At 49.5% G+C, this 27,415-nt stretch overlaps 2 protein-coding genes across 6 annotated transcripts in view; one reads left to right on the top strand and one right to left on the bottom strand.

Annotated features, from left to right (window-relative positions):
- The window catches only part of XPO5 (exportin 5), a 30,689-nt gene extending 14,505 nt beyond the window's left edge, over positions 1-16,184 (bottom strand). For 2 of the 5 annotated variants that reach the window (XR_014227558.1, XM_082305695.1), the window contains exons 1-20: positions 16,002-16,184; positions 15,583-15,704; positions 14,874-14,946; positions 14,135-14,272; positions 13,639-13,821; positions 12,588-12,629; positions 11,675-11,701; positions 11,149-11,334; positions 10,402-10,478; positions 9,855-9,954; positions 8,331-8,414; positions 7,787-7,912; positions 7,449-7,539; positions 5,847-5,975; positions 4,974-5,089; positions 3,858-4,013; positions 3,392-3,433; positions 2,671-2,778; positions 1,133-1,332; positions 434-533 (exon numbers count right to left, since the gene is read on the bottom strand). Coding sequence is in view for 4 of the 5 variants with exons in the window: in XM_082305695.1 (XP_082161821.1) it covers positions 434-533; positions 1,133-1,332; positions 2,671-2,778; positions 3,392-3,433; positions 3,858-4,013; positions 4,974-5,089; positions 5,847-5,975; positions 7,449-7,539; positions 7,787-7,912; positions 8,331-8,414; positions 9,855-9,954; positions 10,402-10,478; positions 11,149-11,334; positions 11,675-11,701; positions 12,588-12,629; positions 13,639-13,821; positions 14,135-14,272; positions 14,874-14,946; positions 15,583-15,704; positions 16,002-16,106 (2,205 nt within the window). In the remaining variant the exon portion in view is untranslated. The remainder of the gene's footprint in view (positions 1-433; positions 534-1,132; positions 1,333-2,670; positions 2,779-3,391; positions 3,434-3,857; positions 4,014-4,973; positions 5,090-5,846; positions 5,976-7,448; positions 7,540-7,786; positions 7,913-8,330; positions 8,415-9,854; positions 9,955-10,401; positions 10,479-11,148; positions 11,335-11,674; positions 11,702-12,587; positions 12,630-13,638; positions 13,822-14,134; positions 14,273-14,873; positions 14,947-15,582; positions 15,705-16,001) is intronic. The other 3 variants (XM_082305696.1, XM_082305697.1, XM_082305698.1) reach the window with 3 other exon arrangements.
- A 166-nt stretch (positions 16,185-16,350) lies between these two features.
- On the top strand, positions 16,351-26,942 carry POLH (DNA polymerase eta). The gene is made up of 10 exons (XM_082307004.1): positions 16,351-16,545; positions 16,665-16,799; positions 16,894-17,129; positions 17,528-17,697; positions 20,987-21,090; positions 22,115-22,234; positions 22,848-22,971; positions 23,625-23,690; positions 24,342-24,505; positions 25,379-26,942. Exons 1-10 carry the CDS (start codon positions 16,409-16,411, stop codon positions 26,256-26,258), a joined length of 2,136 nt encoding a protein of 711 aa, XP_082163130.1. The 5' UTR covers positions 16,351-16,408; the 3' UTR covers positions 26,259-26,942.
- The last annotated feature ends 473 nt before the right edge of the window (positions 26,943-27,415 follow it).

Here is a 27,415-nt window from a genome sequence, read left to right as displayed (position 1 = left end):
GAAGACATTTCACTAACAATTTGAACAACACCAATCTCCTCGGATGAATTTTAATTATATTCCATGCTGCAGTCTCAGTATGATGCTTTCCATACTGCCTGGCCCAAAAAGCACAATTCGCTGCACCGTATTTCCAAAAATCACGCAAACCAATTGCTTCTCCAAAACCAAACTCTGCTACACAAAGAGTAGGGAATAGTGTGCTTCACTCTGCTCAATAATCTGGTTTTGCATGTCCTACCTGCTCATTACTGTAGCTTAAAGAGGCAAAAGCCAGCCTGTTATTCTGCAATCTGAAAAACCTACTGATCCACACCCTAAAAAAGCAGAGGATCAGGAGAGATCTTGTGTGTACCCACGACAGTAATGGGGGATGGAAGGAGGCAAGTCCCATCTTGCTAAGGATCACACCTCTTCTACTAATGATACTCACTCTAGAGCGGTTCAGGCCGCTAGGATCTTCCAAGACTGGATCAGCAATTTTGTTGTCTGCACCCACATAGGAGATAAAGGCTTCAGGATCCGAGAGGACTCTGGCAGCAGCACAAGACAGCAACAGGGATTATTGTTTGTACCAGGGAATTTGAGCAGAGCTTTGCACTGGCAACAAACATCTCAACAAATACAGAGCAGGCCAGAGAGACTAGCTAGTGCTCCACACTGTACGTGGGAACACGATAGAAAGCACCAGACATGAGTGCACTCTCCAAACATCTCCAGTTCTCTTGGGCCATGGGGACCTAAAACCTTTGCATCTCTTATGAAGATAGCCCTGATGGGATAACTCTTGTGCCTGCCCAGCTGCCCAGGGCTGCAGGACACCTCACCTTTAGTAAGGAGAGCTCAGCTTCCTAGCATCTCCTGGAGATGAGCAATTTCTCATTTTCTGCAAATGCTTTGAGCATGCTGGGAAGCATCACCTTAAACAACTCTCGCCTAGCAGTTTTCAACAAAGAGCATTCAGACTTAGTTGGCAGTTTCTGAACTGCAGGAGAGCTATTACCACAATGACCGCCCAGAGAACAGGAGGTCACGAGGCACCCCACCACCCTCATTTGGTTTGCGCATTCCCTTACTGGGCACATTACCTCTGCAACACCTCCAGCTCAAAGCTCAGAAAAATAACCCATACCTCTGCATCTCTGGGGAGAGCCATAAACCAGCAACAGGAGCCATGAGCTCCTCCAGGAAAGCTTTCTGCCGCTCATAGTCCTTGAACTGGTTGCTGATGAGGACGAGGGCCTCCATAAGAGCACACTTCTCCATCTGTGTCAGAAGTAGCTCATTGGAGAGCAGCTGCTTCACGTGGTTGTACAACATCTCAAAGTTTGGCTAGAAAACACATCCAAGTGGAAAAGCGTCATGCATTTGGTGTGGAAGAGGGCCACTGGGGGAGGCAGAGGTGGGGTGTACTGTACTACGCAGAACAGCTAGAGGAGCATGTCTAAGTTTCCTTTTCTCTACATAGCCATCTCCTCCTCAGTCTCAAGTTACTCTGAATATTCAGTCTAAACGAACCTCTTTTCTTCCCTACCTTCTATCATCATCCTGCATCCAGTTTACTTTAGTCTCCCGAATGACTGAAATAAGCTGAGGAAATCTCTCTGTTCGAGGCAGTCATATCCCTTACAGCAGTGTCACACCTCAAAATAGTTCTGGTGCTTTTATTTGCTTACAGAAAGTACCTCACTCCTTTGGCTCTCAAGTGCCAGACTTAGGACTCTTCCATCTCTTTGCTCCCAACGAGGTTAATAACGATTCATACAGTTATCACTATCTGCACAGGAATGGTTGAGTTTCTTCCCTACCCACTCTAGTCGCAGCCATGTCTTCCTGAAACTTTGTACAAGCATTGGCAATCATCCCCTTCAGCAAAGTCATCTAAACGTATTTTGGGGCAGCTCTGGGCCCTTGGCTTTTGCAGTGCGGATGTTTGGCTGGCCATGGAAAAGAGAGAGCTGTAGTTCAAGGACCAGTAGAATGGGACAAAGACAAACCCGCTAGTTCTTAACAGCTATTGCAGAATGCAGAATGGAACCCCTAAATTACCTTAATTAGCATCCTCAGAAAATGTCTTTGTTTAAACTAGCAATGTCCTATGGTGCTCCCATAATCCTAGAGCCACTCCACACAAACATTGCTAAAGAAAGGAGTTCAGAGGGACGCACATTACATGCAAGCTGTTTAGTCCAGCAAAACCAAATGAAACACTGGCTCACGGATTTTAAATATATCTGTTTTTTCTAGCCTCCTCAAGCTACTCCAAAAAACAAATACTCTCCTCTTGCTCCTACATTCTGTTAAGTAACAGAAGAAAGTCTGGAGATTAGTCATTGCTAGTGTCTTCAGCTAAGGAATCAATGGAGACCACCACAAGTGACAAAATGGAAATTCAGTACACATTCCCATAAAATGCATCTACTGCTGCTTGTACCCTCCTCCTCATCCCTTTTGCATTTAACTCATTGCTTTACAATTCAGCTCTTCAGGCAGAAAATTTTTTGGGGGCAGGGGAGAACAGAGGTGCAGGGAATAAAACACTTCGCCATTTGTGCAGCAGGACTGCTTCTTTGAAGAAAAAGAGAGGCTGTAGCCAAGGAAGCTGAAGATCCCACAAAATCCAGCTGAAATTGAGGCAAGACGCTTCATGATAGAGTTGAATTTACATACCAGGACAAGCTGAGGGTAATCCCGACACATCTTTATGATTGAGGAGCATGCATGCCTTCTCACATTCTTCACTGCTCGAGTTCTAGGAGCCTGGACAGACATAACAAACTTCAATGCAACAAAACAAAAGTTCAGACAAATGCAGGGTATCTTCAAGAGACAAATGCATTACATACAGTTTTCTGCACTGTTAAGTACAGATCAAAAAAGCATTTCCACACCCCCCACCCCAAACAATCACACAACAACCAAATTTCCTCTGGAGCAGTAGCCAACCCAAGAAGCCCATGTTCAAACAAGCTGTGCTCAAGGAGAGAGGATGCCATGGATCTTACTATTTCAAGACTTCAAGCACTCCCTAGGTAGCTGACAGCTTTTACAGCCATCCTTGCAGCCACATATACCAACCACCAAAGAGTACCCACAGCTAATGAAGGGATTTCGCTCTCAGGAAGGCCAACATAGACTTTGGGACTAAGTGCGCTGGCCTTAGACCACACCTGTGGCCTTCTAAGGCCTTTTGGCCTTGTGAGCCAAAGACTATTAAGTTATGTCAACCAAGAACAGATCAGTTATATCTAGACTTCCCAGCCCTTTCCAGGAGCAGGACTAGAGTTGAGAAGCCTACTACAGCAGAGTCTTCAGACTCAGCATGCTCTCAAACAGAATATGATGTGATCCAACTGTTATAGCTTACTAGTAGAGAATAATTCAGACATACCTTACTTTCTTCTATAACTTCAAAGGTAACTGAAGCAAACAGCTGTGAGAAAAGGGAGGAAAAATCCAAAACATCATGTCATTTGTTAATATCTAGCACTGACGTGTGTTTTGAGCTCAAGGAACAGATCATAAGACTTTGGTGCAATTTCATTAAAGCCAGTGAAGAATGCTTGACTAAGTTGACAGATGAATCATCAGCACAGTGAGGCCTTGAAATAAAACATGGTGTTTACTGGCCAGAGCGTGCACTTAATGTTAAGATTTAAGGCTAGGAACTGCAAAATTTGTGTTATTTGATATTGTTTCTTCTTGAACAAGACTCAATCTCAGTTTTTCCCATCTTTAACACGAATGGTAGTCCTTCCCTGACAGTAACGCCAAGAGGATTAACTCCTGCAGTTTAGTACAAGGGTCCTGCACCACAAAAAGCCTACTTGATTTTAGCATTGTCTGCAAGTACCTACCTTGGAAAGTACTTGCGGTAGGTATTCTGGTCGGTAAGTGACAAATGGGAAGAGAGCAGAGACATTGGTGAGCACACAGGACAGGATGAGAGGATCCTTTGTTTCAAAATTTAGGACAAGCTGCAGCAGATCTATGCCATCATTCACTGGGATTTCCTACGGAGGCAGGAAAGGGGAAGCAGAAGGAAAGAAAAAAGGAGACAACACTCAGTACTTCAGCCTGTAGCACACATCCTACAACTCCTAGAGCTAGGCCACAGAGCTGCTGCTATCATATCAGGCTTCTCAGCTGAACACAGCTGTTCTCAAAGCAGAAAGAAAAGCAGTAGAAACCCCAGTTTAACTGCGTGCTATGTGCACTTGCTGAGGGAAAAAGAACAGCAGCATTGCCATTGTTGGTAGGGCAGACTTGAGATGTCAATCTCAAGTCCCCATACTATTGCTTGCACCTCTGGGAAAGGCAATTTTCCTCTCTCTCAGTTTGGCTCCCAATTCTCCTCTTGACTCTGTCCAACAGATTCCATGCTTAACCAACTACATCAACCCATATAATTATTTTACTGTGATTAGAATGATGAACTAAAGTGCATGAGCAGCCTAATCTAATAAAAAAAAAAAAAGATCAGTCTACATCAGACAGAAAAAAATGGTTTCCTTCTGATTTGCCTGCTGTTGAACAAAAAGCAGAGGGAAATTGCTTCTGATCTTCTATTCCCTGAGCATGAGTTTCTCTCATTTAGTTAAAAGTTAAAAATAAAATAAATCTAATCAGGGGATAATTAAAAAGAATAAACTTAGGAAATTTCCGCTTAAGCAGTCCTCTTCTCCTCTAGCAAGGCACTATGTCAAAGCATGCCACCTGAGCGCTCTCCTGTGACTTCTCATGGCATAGCATCCAGAACCAAGACATGCCTGACAGAGTAAGCCAGTGTTAGTTTGGTGCCATCTAAAGAAGGGTCACTCCTCCTCATGAGAATCACTCACCAAACAATCTGGGTTTTTGCATGGAGGTAACCAGTTACTACAAACTTTTCAAGGACAACATAGCTGAAAAGAAACACTCGTGTCAACCCAGAACAAGGCAGGAGAGCAAGCAAGAGCATGTGGTACACATACATCTTTATCCAGGGTTCGAAACATCTGGCTGATGACGCTCTCTGAGAAGAAGGTCATGGCATCCCACTGCACAAAGGATGGAGAGAAGATGGAGCAGAGGCCTTCGCCTGTCTTAGCTGAAAGAAAGAGAACACTGGAGCTCTCACCATGCTCCTCCCCGCATGCACACCAGCAGGCTGATAAGCTCCCGCGCTGCAACATCTTAGCACTCACAAGTGTTTTGGTCACATAGCGCTCCCTGCAGATGCCTGGCAGGGATGTACTGGGAGCATTTAAGGTACTCCCGTGTGATTTGCCTCATTCAAGTTAAGGCTCCCGAGACGTAAGTCTGACCTTTGAGATACTATAGGGAGCAACACCAACAAATCACAGGAGGGAAAAGGAAAGGAGGGAGACTACATGCCCAGACTCAGCACTGCAGGCAAGACTGCCCTCAGTGTGACTTTGCAGAGCACCAAGTGGCCTTCCTTCACAGGAGGAAAGCAAGGTGACCAACAGAGGGATTTGCCAGACAGGCAGAACCTCCCTGGACAAAAGTAATGTTATGGAGATAACAAGGCCCAAATAGTTGTAAAATTGTATCAGAGGGACAACTGCATCTGTTTTGCAGAGAGATTTGGGGGAGGGAAAGGAGGAGCCAGGGGCTTTACATTAGCTATTCCATACGCAGACTGCGAAGAGTTAAATTTGGGGTGGGGTGGGTTTGATTTGATTTTGCTTTTAACTTGCAAAGACTTTAAAAGCCTGAAAGCCTAGTGTTGAGTCTTGGCTCCCCCTTAAAAAAAAGAAAAAGAAAAAAAAGGCAAAGAAGTTTCTCCTTGGCTTGAATTAAAAAACAAATCCCATATCCCTATTTTTTTTCAGGTAACTTACAGTTCATGGGTCCAGTATCAACAGGAGCTGTGAGCTGGTACTTCAGCCATTCACCAGCCATTTGGAAGCCAGTTCGAGGGTCCAGACGACAAGCCATCCTCATCACCTCTCCTTGCTGGGCTCGGAAAGCTGCAGTGAAAAACCAGACACCATGCAACGAGCTGATGCTACAAATGCTCCCTTCCCCAAAGCTCACCTGCAGCTTTGCAGACCTGGGAACATTACGGATTGTTGCTCTGGCAATAGCTGTGTAGTAAGCTCAGATATACAGTCAGTAAGCTAGGTGTAACAGGATGGGCAATTTTTTTGAAGTGATTTCAATGGACTAAAAAATGATGGATTAACATAAAAAGAAGTGCAATTAAAATGCAATACGAATTATGAAAATCTATGCTAAACCCAGATTTACTACAATTAAGCCTTTTTCACTAAAAAATAAAAAAAATTCTTCAAACTATACATGTTTGCTGCTTACAAACCACCTTTAGATACTGAGATAGAAAAACAGCATTAGATAACTACCACTTGCTTCAGCTAAACACACTTTTTCTACATTATTCAACTTAACTCAGTTCAGGTTCTAGGCTGACAAGCCTAGTGAACTCAAAAAACCCAGAGTAGTCTTGTTTTCAGTTTCAAAGATATGAAAAGCAAAGTACAGAACAGGAATTTCCTTTGTTCCAAAATATTCCAGTACATGACCACACAAAAGAATCAGCTCTGCTGACTACAGATGCAACCTGCATTGTTTAAAGAAGTTGTTTTATCAAATAATTTTATTTTGTGTTTCAAATCAGTTTCATTTTCTTACATATGTAATACCTTCAATATCATTTAACTCCCTAGAACTATTTGCAATTCTGGCTTTATGCATTTAGCTATTTTTTTATTTCCATCCAAATAGATTTATGACAATAAGTAAAAAATAAACTAATAAGCAGTAAAAAAAATGCAACACTTAAAATCTCCAAACATAAATTTAAAAAGAATTTAAGTAATTTATTAAGTATATCCTCCCAGCCACCAAGTGAGTACCAAACTATACCAGCAATTAGAACCACCCTCAGTTTTGGGAAGTAAAATACAAAAAGAAAGAAAGAAAAAAACCCCAACTATTAATACCCAGGGTTCCCCGTTTACTGGTTTAAGATCACGATTAAATTTGGCTATTTTAATTGCTCAACTCTAGCTATTGGTACTGAACCAGAAGCTTCTTAGCAGGGCCAAGACAGATTTTCTTTCTGGAAAGACATTTGAAGTCTTTTGTAAGCTGCCTTCCTCTCCTAACCTGAGCAGGACTCCAGGCCGCTTCACTTCTTCCTCTAGGTGACCAAGAGGCACATCTTTGACACTAGGTAGCAAACGCTACTAGGCCACCTACCTGGCCAGCAAGCAAAATAATATCAGAGAGTAAGTAAAATGAAATGCCTGAGCTGCCACAGGAAAATCCTAAATTAATTTTACTCCAAGATCCAGGCTGAAAGAGTCAAGACACAAATGGAAGCTGCCAAGCCAACGTGGTAGGCTCCAAGCTCAGCCAGCAACTGAAAGTAAGAGGTAAAGCACAGACAACAGCTTCCACACAGGGTGATGGCAACTTACAGTTGAAGAAGGCATTGAAGTCCTCATCACTGTCAAAATCAAAGCGGGAGTATTCACAGCTGGCGCTGTCTGTTTTAGAGGGAAAGCCCACCTGGAGACAGAGTGGACAAGGTCAGGAAGGAAGAGAAGTCACCCATCACAGCTAACACCAGCTTCAAGGAGATGAAGACTGAAGGCAAAGAGCAGACAGTAAAATGTTGAGATAGAGATGTTTGCTCAGCAGCCTAAGGATGATGTCTGTGGCAGACATAGTAAAAATGTAGTTTCTTCCCCACCATCCTCAGGCCGTGTTCACCTAGGCACCTTCTCACACCTCTCTGGCCACAGTTCCCACATACCTTCACTAGGTTGGTCATAGATGCACGGAGATACTTGGGAATCATAGCCAGCAACAAGGGGTCGTGAGACAGAACTTCATGCCGAAAGAGGGCTCCCCATGTGATCTGGGTGGAAGAGCGCAGAAACTGGGGGGAGAAGAGGAAAAAGAGGGGAACAGAGAAGGATTTCAGTGCTGGAATCGCCACTGTTAACATTAAGTGTTGCTATCAGAAGGCAACAGCAAGTCACACTGACTATCTGGCTGAGTCCAAGGCACCTTGCAGGCTCAACCCAAACTTCCAAAATGCCAAAAATCGCGAAGTAAATAATAGGGCTGATTGCAAATTCTGCACTTTCTACTCAGCACCTCTGTGTCAGGTACTGCCCCTAAAGGAGTGGTAACGGAGGAGAAACTACGCTGCCTTCCAAGTCTTCAGCTGAAATGGAGAGCCTGGAAAGCAATATTTGGCAGCTGAAGTTCTGCAGTCTTCTACAGGTTACTTCAATTATGCATTCACACATTCTTACATAGACATACACAAGACTTTCAGCCCGTTTACATACCTGGCTGGGATGGGTTGTGAAGGCTAAAAACGAGTCAAGATATTTTCCAAAGTTGGTTGGCGTTTCCACATCAGAATCTGAGCCCTATTAAGACAAACAATTTCAGACAAAATACTAACTATATGTCACACTGGGCTCACAAGTGGTGTGTCTCTGGGTACAGTAGGAGCACTACATCCAAGGCCACAGACTGCAAAGGAGCAGAGAGAAAAACACTGAACAACTGCGACTTTTTCTGAAAGCAGTATAGCCTGACGAGTAGCAAGTTCTGCTGACCAGCCTGGGGGTGCTGGAGACAGCACCACACTCATTCAAGAGAAAAAGGTGACTTCTCAGATACTGGAGTTCCATTAAAACCAAATTCATGACCGCTGGTGCTGCTGCCTTGAGTCACAATTTTACTCCTGTGGGGTCAAGCCCACCCAGTAGTACCGAGGTGGAGCAATTCGCAACTGCAGACTGCAGAATTTCACAAGCAAATACACCCAGATGATTTCACTCCCATTCCTCCAAATGTTTCCTGCATTTAACGTATGGACATCTCTTATCAATAACTTTCCGTGAAGTTTGTCAGGAAAGTAAGTTTTACCCGGAGCCATAAATTCAACGTTTTGCTGCTCCTTGCTATCATAATATGACCTGGTGCCCTGAAGATCGCTGTTCTGGAGCCGCACAGCTCAGTGCTGCCTCTCCCGAGTGTATCTGGATGAGAGGGCTCAAATCCCCATCTCATTACAGCTCCTGCTGCCTAACAGCAAGTGAAGTCACCGAAAGTAATAACGCACCCTTTGTTTGCTGTCCATTCTTTTTAGGGATAAATTCTCAAAGGGTTGGTTTGTTTTTTTTTTCCCTTTCCCTCCCTGTGAGAACTTACTCTGCTCTATCACTTGCACAGGCTGGCTGACTCAGTCTCCCCACGAACAACATCTCTCAACAAGCCCACCTTCCTTACGGTAGAAGCACTGTGCTGAAGGGAGCAGAAATTCAGCAGCCAGCATGGCATGCAAAGTATCAGCGTGCATCTTCAACTCAACATTGACATAAATCATCAGAAAGATGAACGGCAGGAACAAAACATGCTCCTTCCTTCATCTTAAGAGAATCTTGATAGGAGAACAAACAAGTATACTCTTTGAGTTATTTTTAATAGGGAAAATTAAAAGGCTTCCAACACAGGAGTAATTTCCTGGAGTAGTTTTTCTGTCACAGTAGACAGCAAGCAACTTGACCAATTTTCAGTAAAGCTTCAGCATTTTACAGAGGTTATAGGACATGATTTTTGATGACAGCGGAGGCCTGGAATCAGTCAGGGTCCCTCCGTTCTACATTCCTACGACTTGGCAGGATACAGTTATCTCACTTGCAAGCAGAGCCATTTCTGCCTCTACCAAGTGCATGGAGAGAACCCTAAGGCTACCAAATGTGCAGCGAGAACCCTGGTCCTACCTTAGCTCAGAGTTGCCTCACCCCCAGCCCTAAAAACTAGCCTTGCCAGGGTTGCTGCTGGTATAAGGAGAGACTTACTAGCAACGCACATAGCTGGCTGCCCAATGCGCACAAAACTTGGCAAAGTCTCTTCAGGAAAACATAGTGCTTCTCCACCAGGCCTTCTCCATCTGCTGTCCTGCGAATGAGGGGAGGGGGAAAACAGGATCACGGTTACTCACACTGTAGGTTAACAGGCACACTGCTATCTATCTTGTAGATAAAAAGAGGACTAGAGCAATTTGATTTTATTGCAGTGGGATCTTCTTTGCTATTACCAAGAAGAGCTGCTTTATTGGCATCTAAAACTTCTGAAATTGCCTCTCTGAAAGGGTCCCTCCTGATCACTTTCAGGCTAAAAGAGAAAGCTGGGGAAGCTGTGATATTTACATCACCTTGTCCTTCAATTATGAGATTTGAAAAAACTTGCAATTTTTCAGGTTTTGCAAAAGCAACAGTGGTTTTCTTCTGTCCTAGCCCAGTCCCAGCTTCCTGCAGTTGAGCAGCAGTATCTTTCGCAAATCCCGTCTATAAAGCCATTTGTATGCAGTTTTGTGTGAAATTACAGCAGCAGGATGGTACTCACTGGGCAGCAGAGAGAATGTAGTGCATGGCAACGTCTCCAAACAAGACCATCAGAGGCTTCCGATCCTCCAGCTTACCCTATGTGTAAAACAAGCCAAATGCCTCGATTAGAACATAACTATTTATTCCCATCTGCAAGTGAAATTAGGAGATCCCCAGTCGTCCTTCCATCTAGGGAGGGGCTTACAGCCCACAAATGATTTCAGTAAAAAGTTGCCAAAAAATCTAAGGTATTCCCGATCTCAAGAAATTTCCCCAAGCAATCCTACCACAGGAACTTCAAACTGAAAAACTGATCCTGAGATATTAACTCTTCTTCCCTGCAGACTGGCTAGTTATGTAAAGGCAGCCGATAAACACTCAGCCTTGACACTAAGCTGCTTGTGTACGTATGGGTCAAATCACCTGTTCAGATCCTGCTGTCATTGCTCTGAGCTGCCAGATGACGCAGCTGGTGACAGTGTTTCCCACTTCACAGTTGTATAAAGTGGGGAAAAAAAGTTAATGGGGATCACCAACTTCAACTGCGAGGAGAGGCCAGCACAGAGGTTGGAGAGGGTTCCTACAGTTGCTGTATGCATTGTGCTAGCATGACATTCACGCTAAATATCATTAACATAAGCAGCCAAGTTTGAATTTCGTTTCTTAAATAAAAGGGCAAAGGTATCATTGCTCAATCTGAAGAATTATATAGGAGAATAGGAGGAAAACAAAGAGGAGCCAGAGGAGCTGAGGAGGAAGAACTCACTTTCCTGCTGACAGCAATCAGGAGACACTCTGCTGCTCCTATTTGGAGCTCAGGTTCATTTAGGAGCAGACACAACATCTCCAACAGCTTGCAGTTGTCTGCTGTGATGTGGCTCAGGGCCACCCAGTCAATGTAGCCAGCCAAGGTGTTGAGCGCTGCTATCCCCACACGACAGTTTGCCTGGGCCTGTGAACAGAGAGGAGGCAAGAGGTCAGTCAGAGAGAAACGCCAGTTCCCACCTAACCCTGTCCACTCCCTGGAAGAACAGCATCAGGAATGGCCCCAAGAGCGAGGTGGCAGCAGAAGGGCCCAAGTCCCCACACCAAGGATGTCAGCTAAGGCCTGGGCATTTCTCCACTTCTGCCTCACTTCTCTCTTCTCCAGGAATTTGTATTATGGGTGAACAAACTCCTCCGTAAACGAGAATTGCAGGTAATAGACTCCAAAGCCTGGGAGGAACCTGGTTCTAAGCAATCTTGGTCTTAAGAATGACTTAATGCACTAACTCCTGCACAGCTCCACTCACCTTTGGCTCCTGAGCCAGATCAGCCTTCTGAAAAAGAAAATGAGACAGTAAGTGAGCAGCTACAGCACACACTTCCACCCAGCCACTGCTGGACAGGCTTATTCTCAAGAACGCAGCCAGAAGCAGCTTCACAGAACAGCTCCCTGGTGACAGAGGCTGCAACACATTCTCCTGCTCAGGACATTGCTGCAGCCATCATAACCACCTCCACAGCCCCCCGGCAGGTAAGACAACAGGACTCTGAATTGCAAGTTAAGCCACAATTTCCTTCTCATCCAAAAGATGACACTCCAGTCAGCAGGCACCAGGGAGACACAGGGGACAAGAAGGAAAGACGTTTTGGCGCTTCCTGGATGCTCCCAGGGAAGAAAAACTTTTGACCTTTTAGAGCATCTTACATCCAGAAGCCAGACTCTGAAAGATGCTGGTGGCTTTTACGTACTGAGATTGATGTCTGAAAAGGGTAAGCGATTTGTCTACGGTCAGAAAGGCAGCTGGAGAGCGAGCTGGGGCAGGAGCTTACAGCCTGAGTGCCAGTTCCAAACACGTAACAGCAGCAATGCACTGCTTGCACTGTCTTTTTGACTAAAGCAAACGAGTCCCTCAGACACTCAGGTTTGATTTGTTTTTCGATGCAAAGACACCACAAGCATTTCTTTCCACCGCAAGGTTTTGATTCGGAAACTCTGTCCATCAATGTATTCAGTGCAGTGAGTTTAAGTTAATCTGGTTGTGTCCCAAACATTTAACAACTGAGCCACCATACCAGAACTGCATGCTTATAAGCACTGCAGATTATTATGGTCTTGGGGAACCGTCCGTCATCTCCCCCACTCTCAGTGTGCAGACAGGTAACTGAACACCCAACCCTCAGAATTTACCCTGTGCACAAACATCCCAAAGATCTGCTAACCTGTGGAGTGGTGAGGGCTTCTTGTTCCTGGGGTGCTCCAACCTTGCCAATCAGAAAGATTCCACTGTTAGCAGAAGCAGCCACACTTCAGAGCCTCAAGCATTGCAATTCAAACCTTACCTGGAAATGCATTTCAACCAGACTACAAAATGCACCGGGGTCTCCCACCCACCACCATGAACTGCAGAGAGAACTGCCTGCTCTACAGGTGGGTTTGTTCAGCCTCTCCGTGCATCAGGAAAATGAACACAAGTCAGGCAGGAGAGGGCTTTTAATTGCCTCCCAGTTTCACATTTAGTGTAACTCTGGATTTTCATTCACAGAACAAAAGAACAAGAGATACACCTAGGCAACTTATTTCTTGATTTGTTTCTCAATTGTGCTTCACTCTCAAATCCACTTCCTTCTCACAGGAACAGACTGGGGCAGAGACTTGCCTTCACCATCCACCTTGACCAACCTGCACATCTCTGACTCTAGGTAAGAATTCAGGAAAGAAGTCTCTTTACACAAAAAGGAAGAGCATTCCTCACCACAACCTGACAAAAAAGGGCTTCCTGACCTGAGCTCTCAGAGAAAAGGACCAGAGAGGCCCAGATGCAATGCATCAAAAACTCGTGCATTTTGGTGCATCACCACAAAGACACCACTGCAGCATAAGAGAGCAGATGCGAGCTCAGGACGGCATCTCTTTACCACTGTGTTACATAACCTAACCCAAATCTACCCCTTTCTGCCACAAGCACACCTTCGTTTGTCTAAGCCATACGCCCCTAGTGTTAGCAGGGCGTTCCAGCAGTACGGATGAGGCACGCATCATCACTCAAGCCATTTACACCAGCAAATCCAAACTATCAACACTAACCCTGTCAACCTAGTGTGTTCTTTCTGATCAGCGCTGGCTTCCCAGGCTACAGCAGATCCCTGCCTCACAGCGACAGCAACAGATTTCAGACAGTTTCTGCACTTGCTTCCCCAACAACTTGCGAGTTGCATCCCGATTCCTAAACACCTCCAGCACTGACCGAACCCAAGGAAAGGAGACTCTTACCATGCGTCTGTACTTGTTGACATTCTGCTGCAGGGTAGTTAGTAGGAAGCTGAAGATCTTCTCCATGTTCTGGGTGAGGGTTTGCTGGATATCTCGTCGCCGTTGGGTAGGCAGAGTTTGAAAAGTCACCACATCCTCTGCCAAACGTAGGAGGATGAACATCACCAGTTCCGTCTGAGTTTCCTGATGTCCCAAAATGAAATACACTCCATCAGCACAGTTCAAACATCAAAATCTCTAGAGGCTAGCTCAGAGATGTAGACAGAAAGCAAGCATGCACAAAGATACAAGTCACACCTTGGGAAAACAAGACAGGAGGGTGGCCCGCTCTCCACTAAAATAATCTCCTAGAATAGCTTTATCTTACAGGGATTTTTGCGCCCATCATCAGCCTGTCTCACCTGACCACGAGTGAGTTAGGCTTTCCTCAGGATGACGGAAGACTGAAACTCATACTATGAGCAAGCAGAAGAGAACAGGCAGGTGTGTTACATACCCCTTGCTTGGAGAGGGTATCCAGCTCCTTCAGCATGTCAGGCCAGTGCTGGGGCCATTCACGCTTGATCATCTCCACCACAATGCGAGACAGAACGTCCTTAATGTGACTTTCCTCCTCCAGAATACTTTGAGTTCCCTATGACAGAAGAGGAGCAGAGTTATACAAAACAACAAACATCAGACATTTAAAATTCTGACGTGGGAAGCAGAGTGGTTGCAAATATTCTAAACCACACAAAATAAAACCAACAAAACACAACATTGAGCAGCTCTTCATCCCAGCTACCTTGGATGACACCCCTACCCTCCCAAGCACCCATAGCTAGGGAACTCTGGGAACCAAAAGGATTTTCCTCAAAAGAAGGTCACTTGGTCACGAGAGCAATCGCAACAATAGAGAAAACACAACTAAGATAATGGCTTTAGTACTCTTGCAAAGGATAAGAACATCCATATTTACTGAATTTCCTCCTAAGAAAAGAAAAAGTACCTTATATATGTTATACAAGCATTGCAACTTCCTGCCATGTGAGGTGACGTGGTTATTGACCTGACTACAAGACAGAGGAAAGCACTGGAGCAACCAGGGATGCACAGTAAGAAAGTAATGAAAAGCAGAATTGAATTCAGGTCCTCTGTGCTAATTAACTGGAGTCTTTTTTCCTTTCGCTCCCACTTTCTATCTCCAAGTGAGAGAATCATGTTTCAGAGACCAGCCCCGCGTAGAAGGTACTTACACTGGATATGAGGCCCATGACATTGTTCTTTAGATAAACTTTTTCTAGGCGAGGCATATTGTTCCAGCGGAACCTGTTAGAAAGAGGTTAAAAAAAAAAAAAGAGAGAAACAAAAAGGATACCAACTCAAAACATTGATAAAGATAGCTGACTTGATTCTCAACAAACTATCACTTCTTTACCTAAACTAGAGAGAGACACTACAGCTCACTGACTCTGGCAGCGCCCAATCCCTTAATAAAAAGGCTGAGCTAAAACTGCTGCTGGCAAATGGGCGTGCACCACTGAGGTCAACAGACATGAGAAGCAGCAGCAAAAGCACAAAGCTCCAGGTCTGTAGAGGCGGCAGAAAGGACTCTCAGAACTGAACTAATACAAAGCCTCTTTGTTAGCAGCAGGCTGATGACAGAGAAGGCTGCAAAGACCTACTGATAACCCTGTGTGCTTATTGGCATCTTGCGATGTCAATGTGTCTTAGAGCTCGGTGAATTAGCCTTCCCAACCTGCCTCTCCTTCCTTTACAGAGGAGGAAAGGAACAGAGCAGGACAGCAACTGTCCTCTGCTGCAGAACAGACTCTCTGCGTCCCGAAGTGCCTCCCTGAAGCAGGAGGCGCTGGAGCGGGAGCAGAGCCCACGCCAGCGGCTGCGTGGCAGCGGGCCGGCGGCCCTCCCGGGGCAGGGGGCGGGCGGCGGGCCGGGCTGCCTTACTTGACCACATGCTCCAGGATCTGCAGGCCGAAGTGCCGGACGATGGCCGTCTGCGTCTTCTCCGCCAGCTTCAGCCCGCAGGGCACGCAGATGGGACACTTCTCCTTGAACTCCTCGCAGAACTGGGCAAGGACCGGGCACAGGCAGTTAAAACACAGGAGCGGGCACGGGGCGGCCGGCAGCGGCGGGGGAGCAGCCCCAGCCCCTCGGGGAGCACGGCGGGGGGCCGCCCGAGCCCCTCCGCGCCGCGCAACAGCAGCCCCCGCCGCCTTCCCCCGCCTGCTGACGGCTCCCAGCGCCCCGGGGGCCGCCCGCCCCCCCCCCCCCCTTCGCCCGCCGGGCCCGAGCGGGCCCCGGGGCCGTGCGGACGGGGCACCCGCGTGGCCGGAGCCCGGCGCCTCCCCTCCCCGGCCGGGTACCTTGAGCGCCTCCAGGCGGTAGCGCTGGGTGGAGGCCGGGTCCATGATCACCGTCACCGCCTTCACCAGCTGCTCGCAGAGGCTGCTCACCTGCTCGGCGGACATGGCGGCGGCGGCAGCGGGCCCGCGCCACCGGCCACCGACGGGCGAGAGGAGGGGGCGGCCGGCACGCGGCGCACGCGCGGCACCGCGGCGCCTCTGCGCATGTGCGGCGGGGAGGGCGCTGGCGGGGGAAGCGCGTGCGTGGCGACACCCCCTCCCGCCCCGAGAACTACAACTCCCGGCGCGCCCCGCGCGGGGACTACGGCGCCCGGGAGGCGGCGGGGCGGGGCGGGGCGGGGCGCGGCGCTCCGCCGGGCGGGCGGACGGTCAGTCGGGCGGGAGGCGGCGGCGGTGTCGGTGCGGGCATGTCGCGGGGGCGGGAGCGCGTGGTGGCCCTGGTGGACATGGACTGCTTCTTCATGCAGGTGGAGCAGCGCCTCGACCCGCAGCTGCGCGGCCGCCCCTGCGCCGTGGTGCAGTACACCGAGTGGCAGGGCGGCGGGTAGGTGCCGCCGCGGGCGGCGGGCGGCTGGCCGCGGCCCCGGCTCCTCGCAGCCCTCCCCGCGGGGCCGCGCCGGAGCCGTGCGGGCCCTGCACCGCCCTCCCCTCCGTCTCTTGCAGGATCATCGCGGTGAGCTACGAGGCGCGCGCCTTCGGCGTGTCCCGCGGGATGTGGGCGTCGGAGGCGCGGGCGCTCTGCCCCGAGCTGGCGCTGGCGCGGGTGCCCCAGGCGCGGGGCAAGGCCGACCTCACCCGGTGAGCGGGGCCGGGGATCGGGCCGGGGGCGGCGGCGGCGGCGGGGGCCGCCTTACGCGGGGCGGCGCCTGAGGCCGTGCCCGCCGCCCGGCAGGTACCGGGAGGCCAGCGCGGAGGTGATGCAGGTGCTGTCGCGCTTCGCCGCCATCGAGCGGGCCAGCATCGACGAGGCCTACCTGGACCTGACGGGCAGCGCGCGGGAGCGGCTGCGGGCCCTGCGGGGGCGCCCCCTGGCGGCCGCGCTGCTGCCCACCACCTTCGTGCAGGGGCTGCCCGACCGCCCCGGCCCCGGCCCCGGCCCCGGCGCCGGCCCCCAGCCCGGCGGGAAGGGTACGCACCCACCCGGCTCCCGCGGGGCTTCGGCCGCCGGGGCCGGCGCTTTGCGTACCGCGGCGGGGCGGCTCCAACGGCTTTGCCTCGAGGCCGCGCAAGGCGGCGAGAGAGGAGGGCGGTGCTGCCGCCCCCGGGCCCCCTGCGCTGTCCCTCTCCCGCTCCATCGGCGACGCCCCCTGTAGAGGGTGGGTGCTTTATCTCCCCCGAAGCAAGAGCACGGTAAATGGGATCCATGTGTTTCCCCAGTAAATGGCTTTGGAAGGTGCCCGCTTGTCATCGTCGTGTTGGCAGGCAGTTACGGACGCGCGTGGCTGCTGGCTGGGGCTGGCCGATGCTACCGGTCCCTTTGCTGGGCTCAGCAAGAAACGTTGATCCCCTTTGCGTCCCTTTTCTAGAGGAGCTGCGGCAACGCGGCTTGGACGAGTGGCTGGCGTCGCTGTCGTTCGATAACCCTGATTGTCCTGACCTGCAGCTGACCATGGGTGCAGTAATTGTGGAAGAAATGAGGGTGGCTGTAGAAGCAGCCACCGGATTCAGGTGTTCAGCTGGGATTTCGCACAACAAGGTACGTGTGTAACACGTCAGCCTGGTTTCTTCTGTGTAGCAGAGTCAGAATGCACTGCAGGCACTGTCCTGTGCGCTCTGCCAAGCCTCCCATAGAAGATGAGCTGAATGGGGGATGCAGCCATGTGTGAGCGTACCTTCAGGGAAATTATAGGACATCTGGGAAGGGGAGGAGGCTTTTTCCCAGAGATGTGGCCTATGCAGTCAGCACTCAGTTAACTTAGTGCCTGGATTCCTGGTGTACCCTAACGAGTTAGCTTGCTAGGAAGAAAAGGGTTTTATGTCCCTCGTGAGAGTTTTCTTTAGCAAAAATGTGAGCTTAAAGCAGGTAACCTCCACCTTGAGTTGTAGGCAACAGTGGCTGTAGCCAGGGAATGGATTTCACTGACACAAATTCCCAGCGACTTGGAGGAAGAAGAATACCAGTTTGGGGCGCTGAGGTGAGTCGGGTTGCTTTTCCTCTTTCTGGTCAACCAGTTTTACGCCTGCTGGCCGCGCTTTGGGTGATGCTCAGCCAGCTGCTGAGAGCAGCCGCGGGAGCACTTCGTGCATGACAGCAGCTGCAGAAACAAACGGACTTTGATGCTGCAGCTATAGAGGGTTTCCTGCTGGGTGAAATGCAGAGAGGTTTACTGAGAGCACCTAGCACTCGTTTCATTCTTTGCAAAAGGGGTTTATCTGTACAGTTGTGACTTTAAAAATGCAGACTCTGAGTAAAAAAAGCAAAGGATAAAGATTAAATGGGTGCTTTGGAACGTAAGGAAGATAGATTTCATCTTAGACTGCTGCAGAAACAACCGGAACTATTACCAGCTGTACGCAGGTACTGGAGCTAGTTCTGCACTGGCTCACCTTGAAACTACAGCAGACTGAGAGGCAGAAATGAGCTAGCTGAGGATGATCACCAGTATAGAAATTTCAAGTGGAAGGGATGTTCAATATGCCTTTCTGCTCTCTTTAATGAACAATAACAGAGAACATTCCTGCTATGCCTAACAGCTTCTCCCAGCTTCCATTTTCTGTGCCAGCATTTTTTTTTTTTTTTAAAAGGGAGTAAGGAAATTATGATGTACTGTGCTATCCTTGAAGAACTGTATATCTCTACCAGCAAGCACAATGCAGAGATTACCAGAGCCTACATGTGGCTGTGCAGAACGTGCTGCAGTGCTTCCACAGCCAGCTCACCTCTGTAGGTACAGACCTTTTCTGCAAAGAATGAAACGAGTGCTAGGTGCTCTCAGTAAACCTCTCTGCATTTCACCCAGCAGGAAACCCTCTATAGCTGCAGCATCAAAGTCCGTTTGTTTCTGCAGCTGCTGTCATGCACGAAGTGCTCCCGCGGCTGCTCTCAGCAGCTGGCTGAGCATCACCCAAAGCGCAGCCAGCAGGCGTAAAACTGGTTGACCAGAAAGGAAAAGCAACCCGACTCACCTCAGCGCCCCAAACTGGTATTCTTCTTCCTCCAAGTCGCTGGGAATTTGTGTCAGTAAAATCCATTCCCTGGCTACAGCTGCTGTTGCCTACAACTCAAGGTGGAGGTTACCTGCTTTAAGCTCACATTTTTGCTAAAGACAACTCTCATGAGGGACTTTTCTTCCTAGCAAGCTAACTCGTTAGAGTACACCAGGAACCCACCTGATAAATGAGACCAAATAATTGAGTGAGCTATTTGGAAGCATCTGGAGGATAACAGCATGGTTTTATCAAGAACTGCTCGTGCCAAACTCTTGTGCCCTCTTTGACAGCATAAGTGGCCTAATGTATGGCGGAAACTGCAGATGTGAGGTATTGACCTTGAGGTTTCCAACGCTCCTCACTCTGAGTTGCTGAAGCTGACGACGACGCCCTAGCAAAACACAACATGACAGGTTATCTGAAGGGCATGCATCTAGCTGAAGAAAATCTTACTGTTTTCCATAATGATTTTGTTCAGCGCGTTGCACTCAAATTGGGATGTTTAGAGTGGGATCGTCTGCCTGAGGTCTGCTAAGAGCCAATATTTTCACTGAAGGCTACAGAGAGGGAACAGCTGTAGGAATTCAGGTGATGCTAAGCACAGATAGGGCTCAGGGCCTGGGCTGTGAGAGTTCTGGGAGGTAAAATTAGAGCTGAAAATTCTGGGCTTGGAAAAGCCCAGAAACAGTGTGAAATCACCAAGCAGTGCTTCTTATGCTCCTCGCTGACTGTTTTTGTGGTTTATAGGAAAAAAGCAAGCAGCAGGCTTTTGGCTAAGTTGCAGTAAGTCAGGAAGTAGCCTGGAGTTATTGCGGACAAGCAGCAGGATGAGTCAGTAATATGAGTGCTCTTGTAGAAATGGCAAATCCTGTTTCAGCATGTGCAGATTAGAGAAGGTTTCAGAAAAAGTAAATTATTTCTCCCCATGAAGTCTCAGTGATTGGTTCAGCTTGTAGCACTTCAGTTTATGAACAGTGCGGGTAAACTTGGAAGAGCCTCCAGTGAAACAATAACAGTAATTGGACATCTGGAAAATGACTGGATATGAACAGTTGAAGGAAAGGGATCTACTTTGTCTAGAAAAGAGTGAGAACATACGTAAGCCTGTAAAACAGGTTGTTAATAAAGATCATAACTTAATAGGCAGGAAAGAAATTTTGCTTAGTTATAGGATGTGTGGTAAAGCAGTGAAAGAGGAAATTATTAGACTTGTTCAAAAAAACCCAAACATCTGCTAAACGTCTTTCAAACTGGTCTGTGTATTCTTGATCCTGTGGTAGATTAGAGTGGGAGGGGTAGCTGTACAGTAGATAAGTTAGAGAACATCTTTTCCAGGCTAGCAGTTCTGTATTTTGCAGATTTCTTTTTGCAGCATTATGCTGCTGTGGACTTCACAGAGAGAAGATTAAAATAGTGACATTGAGAAAAAGCAAGACAAACACAGGAGATGAAGGAGCAAGACATAGTGAGAGAAGTAGCCTGGGGAGGATTACGGGGATGCTCTGGAAGCTCTAGCATGCTTGCCTGATGGAAAACAGCCAACCAGGGCAGGTGATAGACACAGATCCCCTAAGCTGCCTGGAGCAGGAGTCCAGCCCTTTGCAGAGCTAGAAGTCTGGAAGCAGCAGTGCTTTCAGAGTACCCAGCCAGCGCGTGCCAAGTCCAAAGGTGGGTACCACCTAGGAGCAAGCAACAGTACAACCTGCACATCCTTCCTAGCAGCTATTCCAAAGGCAGCTCTTAGAGGTGATGAGGCACAAGCCGTTAGCTAGAGTCACAATAAAGTCAGTGGAAAGTTTGTAATAACAGGGTTTCCACCCTCTTCTGTGTTACAGACACTGGCAAAACTGGCCTGCGGGTTAAACAAGCCCAACCGCCAGACACTAGTATCTTCGCGATTTGTCCCGCAGCTCTTCAGCCAACTGCCTGTCGGCAATATGTAAGTACTGGGGAGCGGCCTCCTTTTGTGCAGCTTGGGGCTGAGGCTGAGCTGCTCTGTGGCAAGAGCATGTATTCAAAATGCTGGTGCTGTGCTTCCACAATCCAGGCTTTTATCTGGAAGAGAGCCCTGTTTGTCTTCATTGTTGTGGTACTTGCTCCTGTTGGTTTGTTATCATTGCTTGTGTGAGCAGAACTGAAGTGACTTGGGGGTAGGAAACTGTTCCTGGCCACCTCAACAGAGAGCAATTTGGTGCTAATTGGTAGCAGCCAGCAAAGGCTTTCAACTCCACAGTAACTGCTCATCAATGCTTGTAAGAAATGGAGAGGAAATCCTGCCAGTAATCCCTCACAGCTGTGACCCACAGTTCAGGAGGAGCTGCAGCCCTGCCAGTGAAGGGACCACACTCAGAGCCCACTAGCGTCCTGCGGGCAGCCTTTCCCTGGGTAGAGCTGTGCTCGAGATGACGGCTGGGGTGCCTAGGTGTAAGCCAGGAGCAACCGTGGGCAAGGAGGCCATAGCTGTGCCCCAGTGAGTGACAGAGCTTTGCTCCCAGAGAGCAGATGTGGTTTGGTTTTGAGCATCCACACTTTTCCTGGTGTAGTGAAGAGTTACCAGCACTGCTGCTCCAGAGGAATGGATCCCTGGTCCTGCTCTCCAGACCTGCGCTGCTGCTCTCTGCCTTCAGTGTCTCACTAGCGATGGAGAGGGGTGTGCGTGGGGAAGGGTCCTGTCTATGTAGGAGGAAGCAGGGAATATGTGAGGCATTCTTGAGAGCTTGGTTTGGGATCACGTTTTGAAGGTGAAGCTGAGGAGAAGCACTGAAACTGGGTGAGCCTCGGAGCAGTTCCCACTTCAGCTCCCGTGTGTCCTACTACGAGCAGAAGAGCTGTTATGTACCAAGTGTTCCCTTTGTCCTGCTAGTTTCTGACTGCTTCTAGCTGTCCTGATCTAGGGACATAGACTTGGCGTAGTCTCCACATGAAGCTTCATTTTTGTTTTTTTCTTTCTTTCTTTGCTGTAGCCGTAACCTGGGAGGCAAGCTTGGCACTGCCATCACAGAGATCCTGGGAGTAGAGTACATCGGGCAACTGACTCAGTTCAGTGAGACAGAGCTCCAGACTCACTTTGGAGACAAAACTGGGTAATGATAAACCACTCACCACAACTTGGCTCTTGGCAGGAACTTCCTTTTGGTCACAGGTTCTGCTGTGATTAGGAAGGTTGGAAGGTAAAACTTCAGTGACATCTTTGAGAAGCATTAGTCTGGCAGGCCCACAAACAGGTTTCCAGTCTCGCCTGCTCCCAGGCACGCTCCCCAGGATAATGTTTTGCCTGTCAGCCAGCTCCTCTGCCGCCTTCTGCAGTGTCTAAGGATGGTGCCAAGCTGTGGAAGGGCTCCCTGCAGGCGGGGAAGCAGGCAGGCTTTGACAGTCTCATTACAGAGGAAATTACAAGGCTGGACTGGAGCCTGAAACACCACTTCTGGGCCCAGAGCAGTGGTTGGGCTGCCCTGCACACTGGTGAACTGTTGCCGCTTCAGGAGAAGAGGCGGAGGAGTTGTGCTGGCAGGCAGTTGTGGCCTGAAGGAAGCCTGCCTGTTCAGCTGTGGCTGCAGCTGCAGAGCCGGGGATGAGAGGCAGAGTCACAGCTTGCACAGAGCTGGAAGCATGGCTCGGCAGAAGGCTGACTTGCTGCGCAGTGATGCCTTCCTGTCTGCGGCTGCATTCACCTCATACTTCCTCTGTGGCTTTCAGGTCCTGGCTCTATGACTTGTGCAGAGGAATTGAAGATGAACCTGTCAAAAACCGGTACCTGCCCCAGTCCATTGGCTGCAGCAAGAACTTCCCTGGGAAGACAGCCCTGGCCACGCAGAAGGAGGTAGCAGAAGCCTACATCTAGCACAAGGCTTGGTCTTTTTACTGGAGAAGATGAGAATGCTAAAAGCTGAGACTAGCTTGCAAAACTGCTGCTTTTCTGTGTCACGGTGCCCTGAAACTCAGCCTAGGGGCTCAGTGGGAGAAGGTGGTTTGAGCCCCAGAAATTAGGGAAATCCCTGTTTGACAGAAATGCATCGATGGACTCCTGCATGAAGAGGTCCAACCTTGTAATTTCCACAAGCAAAACTGTGGGCCTGTGCTCTTCAAAAGGGCTTCAAGGGCTTGGTTGCTAGAAAGAAGGTAACTAGCTCAAAGAAAGAGGGAGGATGCACCTTACCTGTTAGCGGGGAAGAGGTTCCCACAGAGCTGTAGGGAGATGCAAAGAGAGATCCAGGGCAGGGGACCCAGAGTACCTGGCAAAGTCTAGTAGTAACGCTGCAGGACTTGTATGGTATCTACAATGCCTTGCCTCCAGCGTTGAATCTTCACCTGGGCTGATTTCTCCAGGAGTACTCCAAATATGAAGCCTTGTGGTAGTCTATGTCCATTCCAGTCTGATCCCCCTTCCAGCATTCCCTGGTGTGCGGAGCGTTGCTCTGGCCTGGTGGCAGTGCTGCAGAGGCCCGACCTCTCTGTTACCGCTGTTTTGTCCAGGTGCAACACTGGCTCCTGCAGCTGGCCTTGGAGCTGGAATCCAGACTGATCAAGGACAGGAGCCAGGTAAGGAGGGGAGGCACGGGGACAGCGTTCTCCCTGCTGGCCTTCAGGAAGCCAAGCAGCACATTTGCACCACAAGCTGTTTGCAGGAGGCTGAGGGTGCTGTGTGGTGGGGGAGGAAATCTGCTCACCCTCAGATGTCTGCCTGTGGGCTGAGGTGCCACAAACAAAGAGGTGTGCAGGAGCCCGGCCAGGAAGGACGGTTTTGTCCCAGAAACACTGCAGGGCTAAGGACAGTCCTTGTCCCGTGCTTTAGGATGCAGGGACCTGAAAGCCACCTCACCTTCATCCTGCTGCACTGCGGCTCCCTTGCAAGCCCTTTGCTGATGCAGCTCTGCCTGTGGGCTGTGAGAGGAAGCGATACGCTCAAATCCAGATGGTAGACTGCAGGCCAGGGTGGGGTTAATCTGCTAGCTTCATCGCTGCAGGGGGGCCAAGAAAAGGTGCGCAGCTACCTTTGAAGGAAGGCAAGGACTAGCTGCTTCCCATCCTTGGAGATCAGGCCAGGCAGGAGAAGCTGTCATCTGTCGCACAGCATCATCGGGAGGCGGTAGCTGATGGTACAGGGTTCTGGGCAGCGAGATGGTCTCCTCGGCCTTTCCTGCTCTTTCCTGCAGGTGTCGCTTGAAACACAGCTACCTCCTCTCTCTGCAGAACCACCGAGTGGCCAAGCAGCTGATGGTGGTCATCCGCATGCAAGGAGACACCCGGGTGTCGCGCTTTTGCGCTCTGTCCCGCTACGATGCCCAGAAGATGTGCAGCGATGCCTTTGCCCTCATCCAAAACTGCAACATGGCTGGGGCTCACCAGGCGGCCTGGTGAGTGTGGGAGGAAGCGGTTCACGTCCCCGTCAGGGGTGGTTCTGCTGCGGGAGGCGCAGGATGAGCCAGGGACCTGACAGAAAGGAACAAGAGTGTTATGCCGACTGGCAGGAAAAGTGATCCCCAGCACACGCACAGCGGAGTGCAGCGACCTCTGCTTGTTAGCGACAGGACAGCTGTGAGAACCTGGCCTCTTCCTAGCCCCCCCCCCACATCTGGCGAGACACTTCTCGCTTCTGTACTTGGAGCTGATGATTGCTACTGGTAGGGGGGTGTCCAGCTGGAGCGAGACAGTCCTTGCCCTGCTGGGCTGGAGAAGCTAGCTAGGCCTTGCTGTCCTCCCCTAAGGACAAAGGTGCTTTTTGGGAGGAGGCCATTGGGGCAGGAAGGAAAACTAAGGTGCACAGCTCCTGTATTCAGCCTTCCTTCCTTCCCTCCTGCTCTGCAGTGAAGGTTGAGGCATAGTTAAGGCAAGAAGAGCCTGTTAGGCTCTGGCAAGGCTGCTGCTCCCTGAGGCCCTCTCACCTTGCCTGGGAGTCTCACAGCAGCTCTGGCCTGTGGTGGACTGAAAGTCTGGGCTGGCAGCTGGCTGCCCCTGCTCCAGTGCCCTTTCCTTTAGGAAATGCTGTTCTGGGAAGAGGCTTCCTGCTCTGCCCAGTGCAGCCTGCTATATCTGTGACACTCTGTTCTGGAGGTAGCAATACTAACATTTTGTCAGAGGAAACATCTCTCGCACCCCTTGCCAGATACCTGGACTGCAGTTCCCTGTCCCCTGCCTGTGAACATTTTATATTGCTTAAAGTCTTACCTCAAAAAGACTTCTTGCTTCTCAGGCTGGTGTCTGAGCTGATGTTGGTCTGTCCTTTGCAGGTCTCCACCGCTCATATCGGTGCTTCTCTCGGCAAACAGGTTCTCAGAGCCTGCCACACTCCTCTCTGCAGGTATCGCCACCTTCCTGACGAGTGATACCCAGCCTGATGGCACTGCTACTGCCAGCCAAAACACCACGTCTTCTACGAGGCCCAGGGTCAAGTTCTTCAGGAGCCCAAGCAAGAAGCTTGGGCAGAAGCCAGCTAATGCTATTGAGTCATTCTTCCAAAAGGTGGCAGGAAGGCAGCAGTCACAGATGGCGGCAGCAACCAGCCTGCCCGCTGCTACCACTGCAGAGTCACCTGTGCCCAGCTCCCCGGAGCACCAAGAGAGAGATGGTGCTGGACTTGCCCCTGTGCAGTGTGACCTGGAGTCCCCTGTGAAGCAGAGTCCCAGAGATGGGAGCCCTACTTCTCCTCACAAGAGGCTTCCCTGTGAGATGTCGCTGTCTGATGCTACACAAACACCCTCAACTCCACCCAGCTCCAGGACCCTTCTGAAATTAGAGCCAGCTATGGAGGGAAATGAGCAGAATTTGCCACCCTCTCCTGAGCTCGCCCTGCTCCCTCCTGCCTCGCCGGGGGACCAGCAGCGCTGTGAGAAGTGCGGCGAGCTCGTGCTGGTGTGGGAGTTCCCAGAGCACATGGACTACCATTTTGCTCTGGAGCTGCAGAGCTCCTTCTTTGAGCCGCAAAGCTCCTTCCCGGAGCCCAGCGCTCCCATGGCTCCAGCAGCAGCTTCCAACGCAAAGGCTGCAGCTTCCAGGTCTCCTGCCAAGGCAAAGAACAAGGCCAAGACTCCAGCAGGATCTAGTACAAAACGACCGAGAGAAGGTGTGACAAGAACTTTAGATTTTTTCTTTAAGCGCTTACCTCCTTAACTCCCAGCCACGCTGAGAGTTTTTAAAGAATCAGTGTTTTTAAAGAATCAGTGTTTTTAAAGAATCAGTGTTTTTAAAGAATCAGTGTTTTTAAATACAGTTTTAACTGTATTAACTGTTTTTATACTGCCTGCAGGTTTTAATGGAGAAAAGTCTAATAAATTATCTCTACCCCGAGTCTAAGAGGAACTGGAACTCGTGAATTGTGTATGATGCTGGATGTACCCAGTTTAGCTGGTAGCAGCTAGCTTGCCTCCGCCTGCTTGGCCCTACCAGAAGCTGCATCGTACTGGTCACCTGCGCCTCCCGCCATGGGTATTTCCATAGCATCCCTGCTCAGTAATTCTCTTCCTACAGCTTTCTGTTCCTACTGTAAAAGCAGGCAGTGCAAGCACAGTGGCTTATCCTAGGGAATCTCCAGCCAAGCCTAAGCTTGAACCCCTATCCAGTCACGTAGTATGAAGCATTCACCTCATGGTGGTTCTCCTCTGGCTGCAGTTGCAGGCCTTGCCCTTACTGCATAACTTATATATGGTAGCTTAGCCCTGTGGCTCCTTCTCCCCTCTCCACCTGGAAGATGCTGATTTTTATTCCCCCCCTCAGGATTTTTGTTAGAGACAGTTTGGCAATTCCCTCTGTGCAGAAGTCCATTGCATGATGCTTATTACCAGCTCTGGAGCGCACAAGAAAGACTGCTACTGTCGAATAAGATTTGAGGAAGCTGGAGCTGCACGGGCATCATACTTTTTGTTGGGCTTTTTGAAATTTTAGCACCAGTTCCTGATAATTCCTATTGACACATAAACAATCTACTGCTGGAGTCCTTGGGGAAGGGATGGGAAACATGCCAGAGTCACGCAGCCCTCTGTGAAAGCTTCCCTCCATTGCAGAAAGAGTGTATAACCACATTTTTCCTCCTTCCCAGACTCTGGGTGATACTACATACAACTTGATGACAGGTATCTGTTTTGATCGTGCTCTGCTGAATGACTTGTTCAGCACTGGGCCATAGTTCACATCAGAGCAGCTGCCCCAGCGCTCCACAAATTACAACAGCCAACAAAGCAGAATATCATGGAGGGGGCAAGCGGGCACTGAGAGAGGGTGCGACTGGCTCCAGGGCCAGACATGTGCTTGCCCTCAGCTGCCTGGCAGGG

Source organism: Platalea leucorodia, assembly GCF_965183815.1.
Source record: "Platalea leucorodia genome assembly, chromosome: 3".
Taxonomy (NCBI): domain Eukaryota; kingdom Metazoa; phylum Chordata; class Aves; order Pelecaniformes; family Threskiornithidae; genus Platalea; species Platalea leucorodia.
The sequence above is the reverse complement of the archived record's forward strand: the minus strand, read 5'-3'. Positions and strand labels throughout refer to the sequence as shown.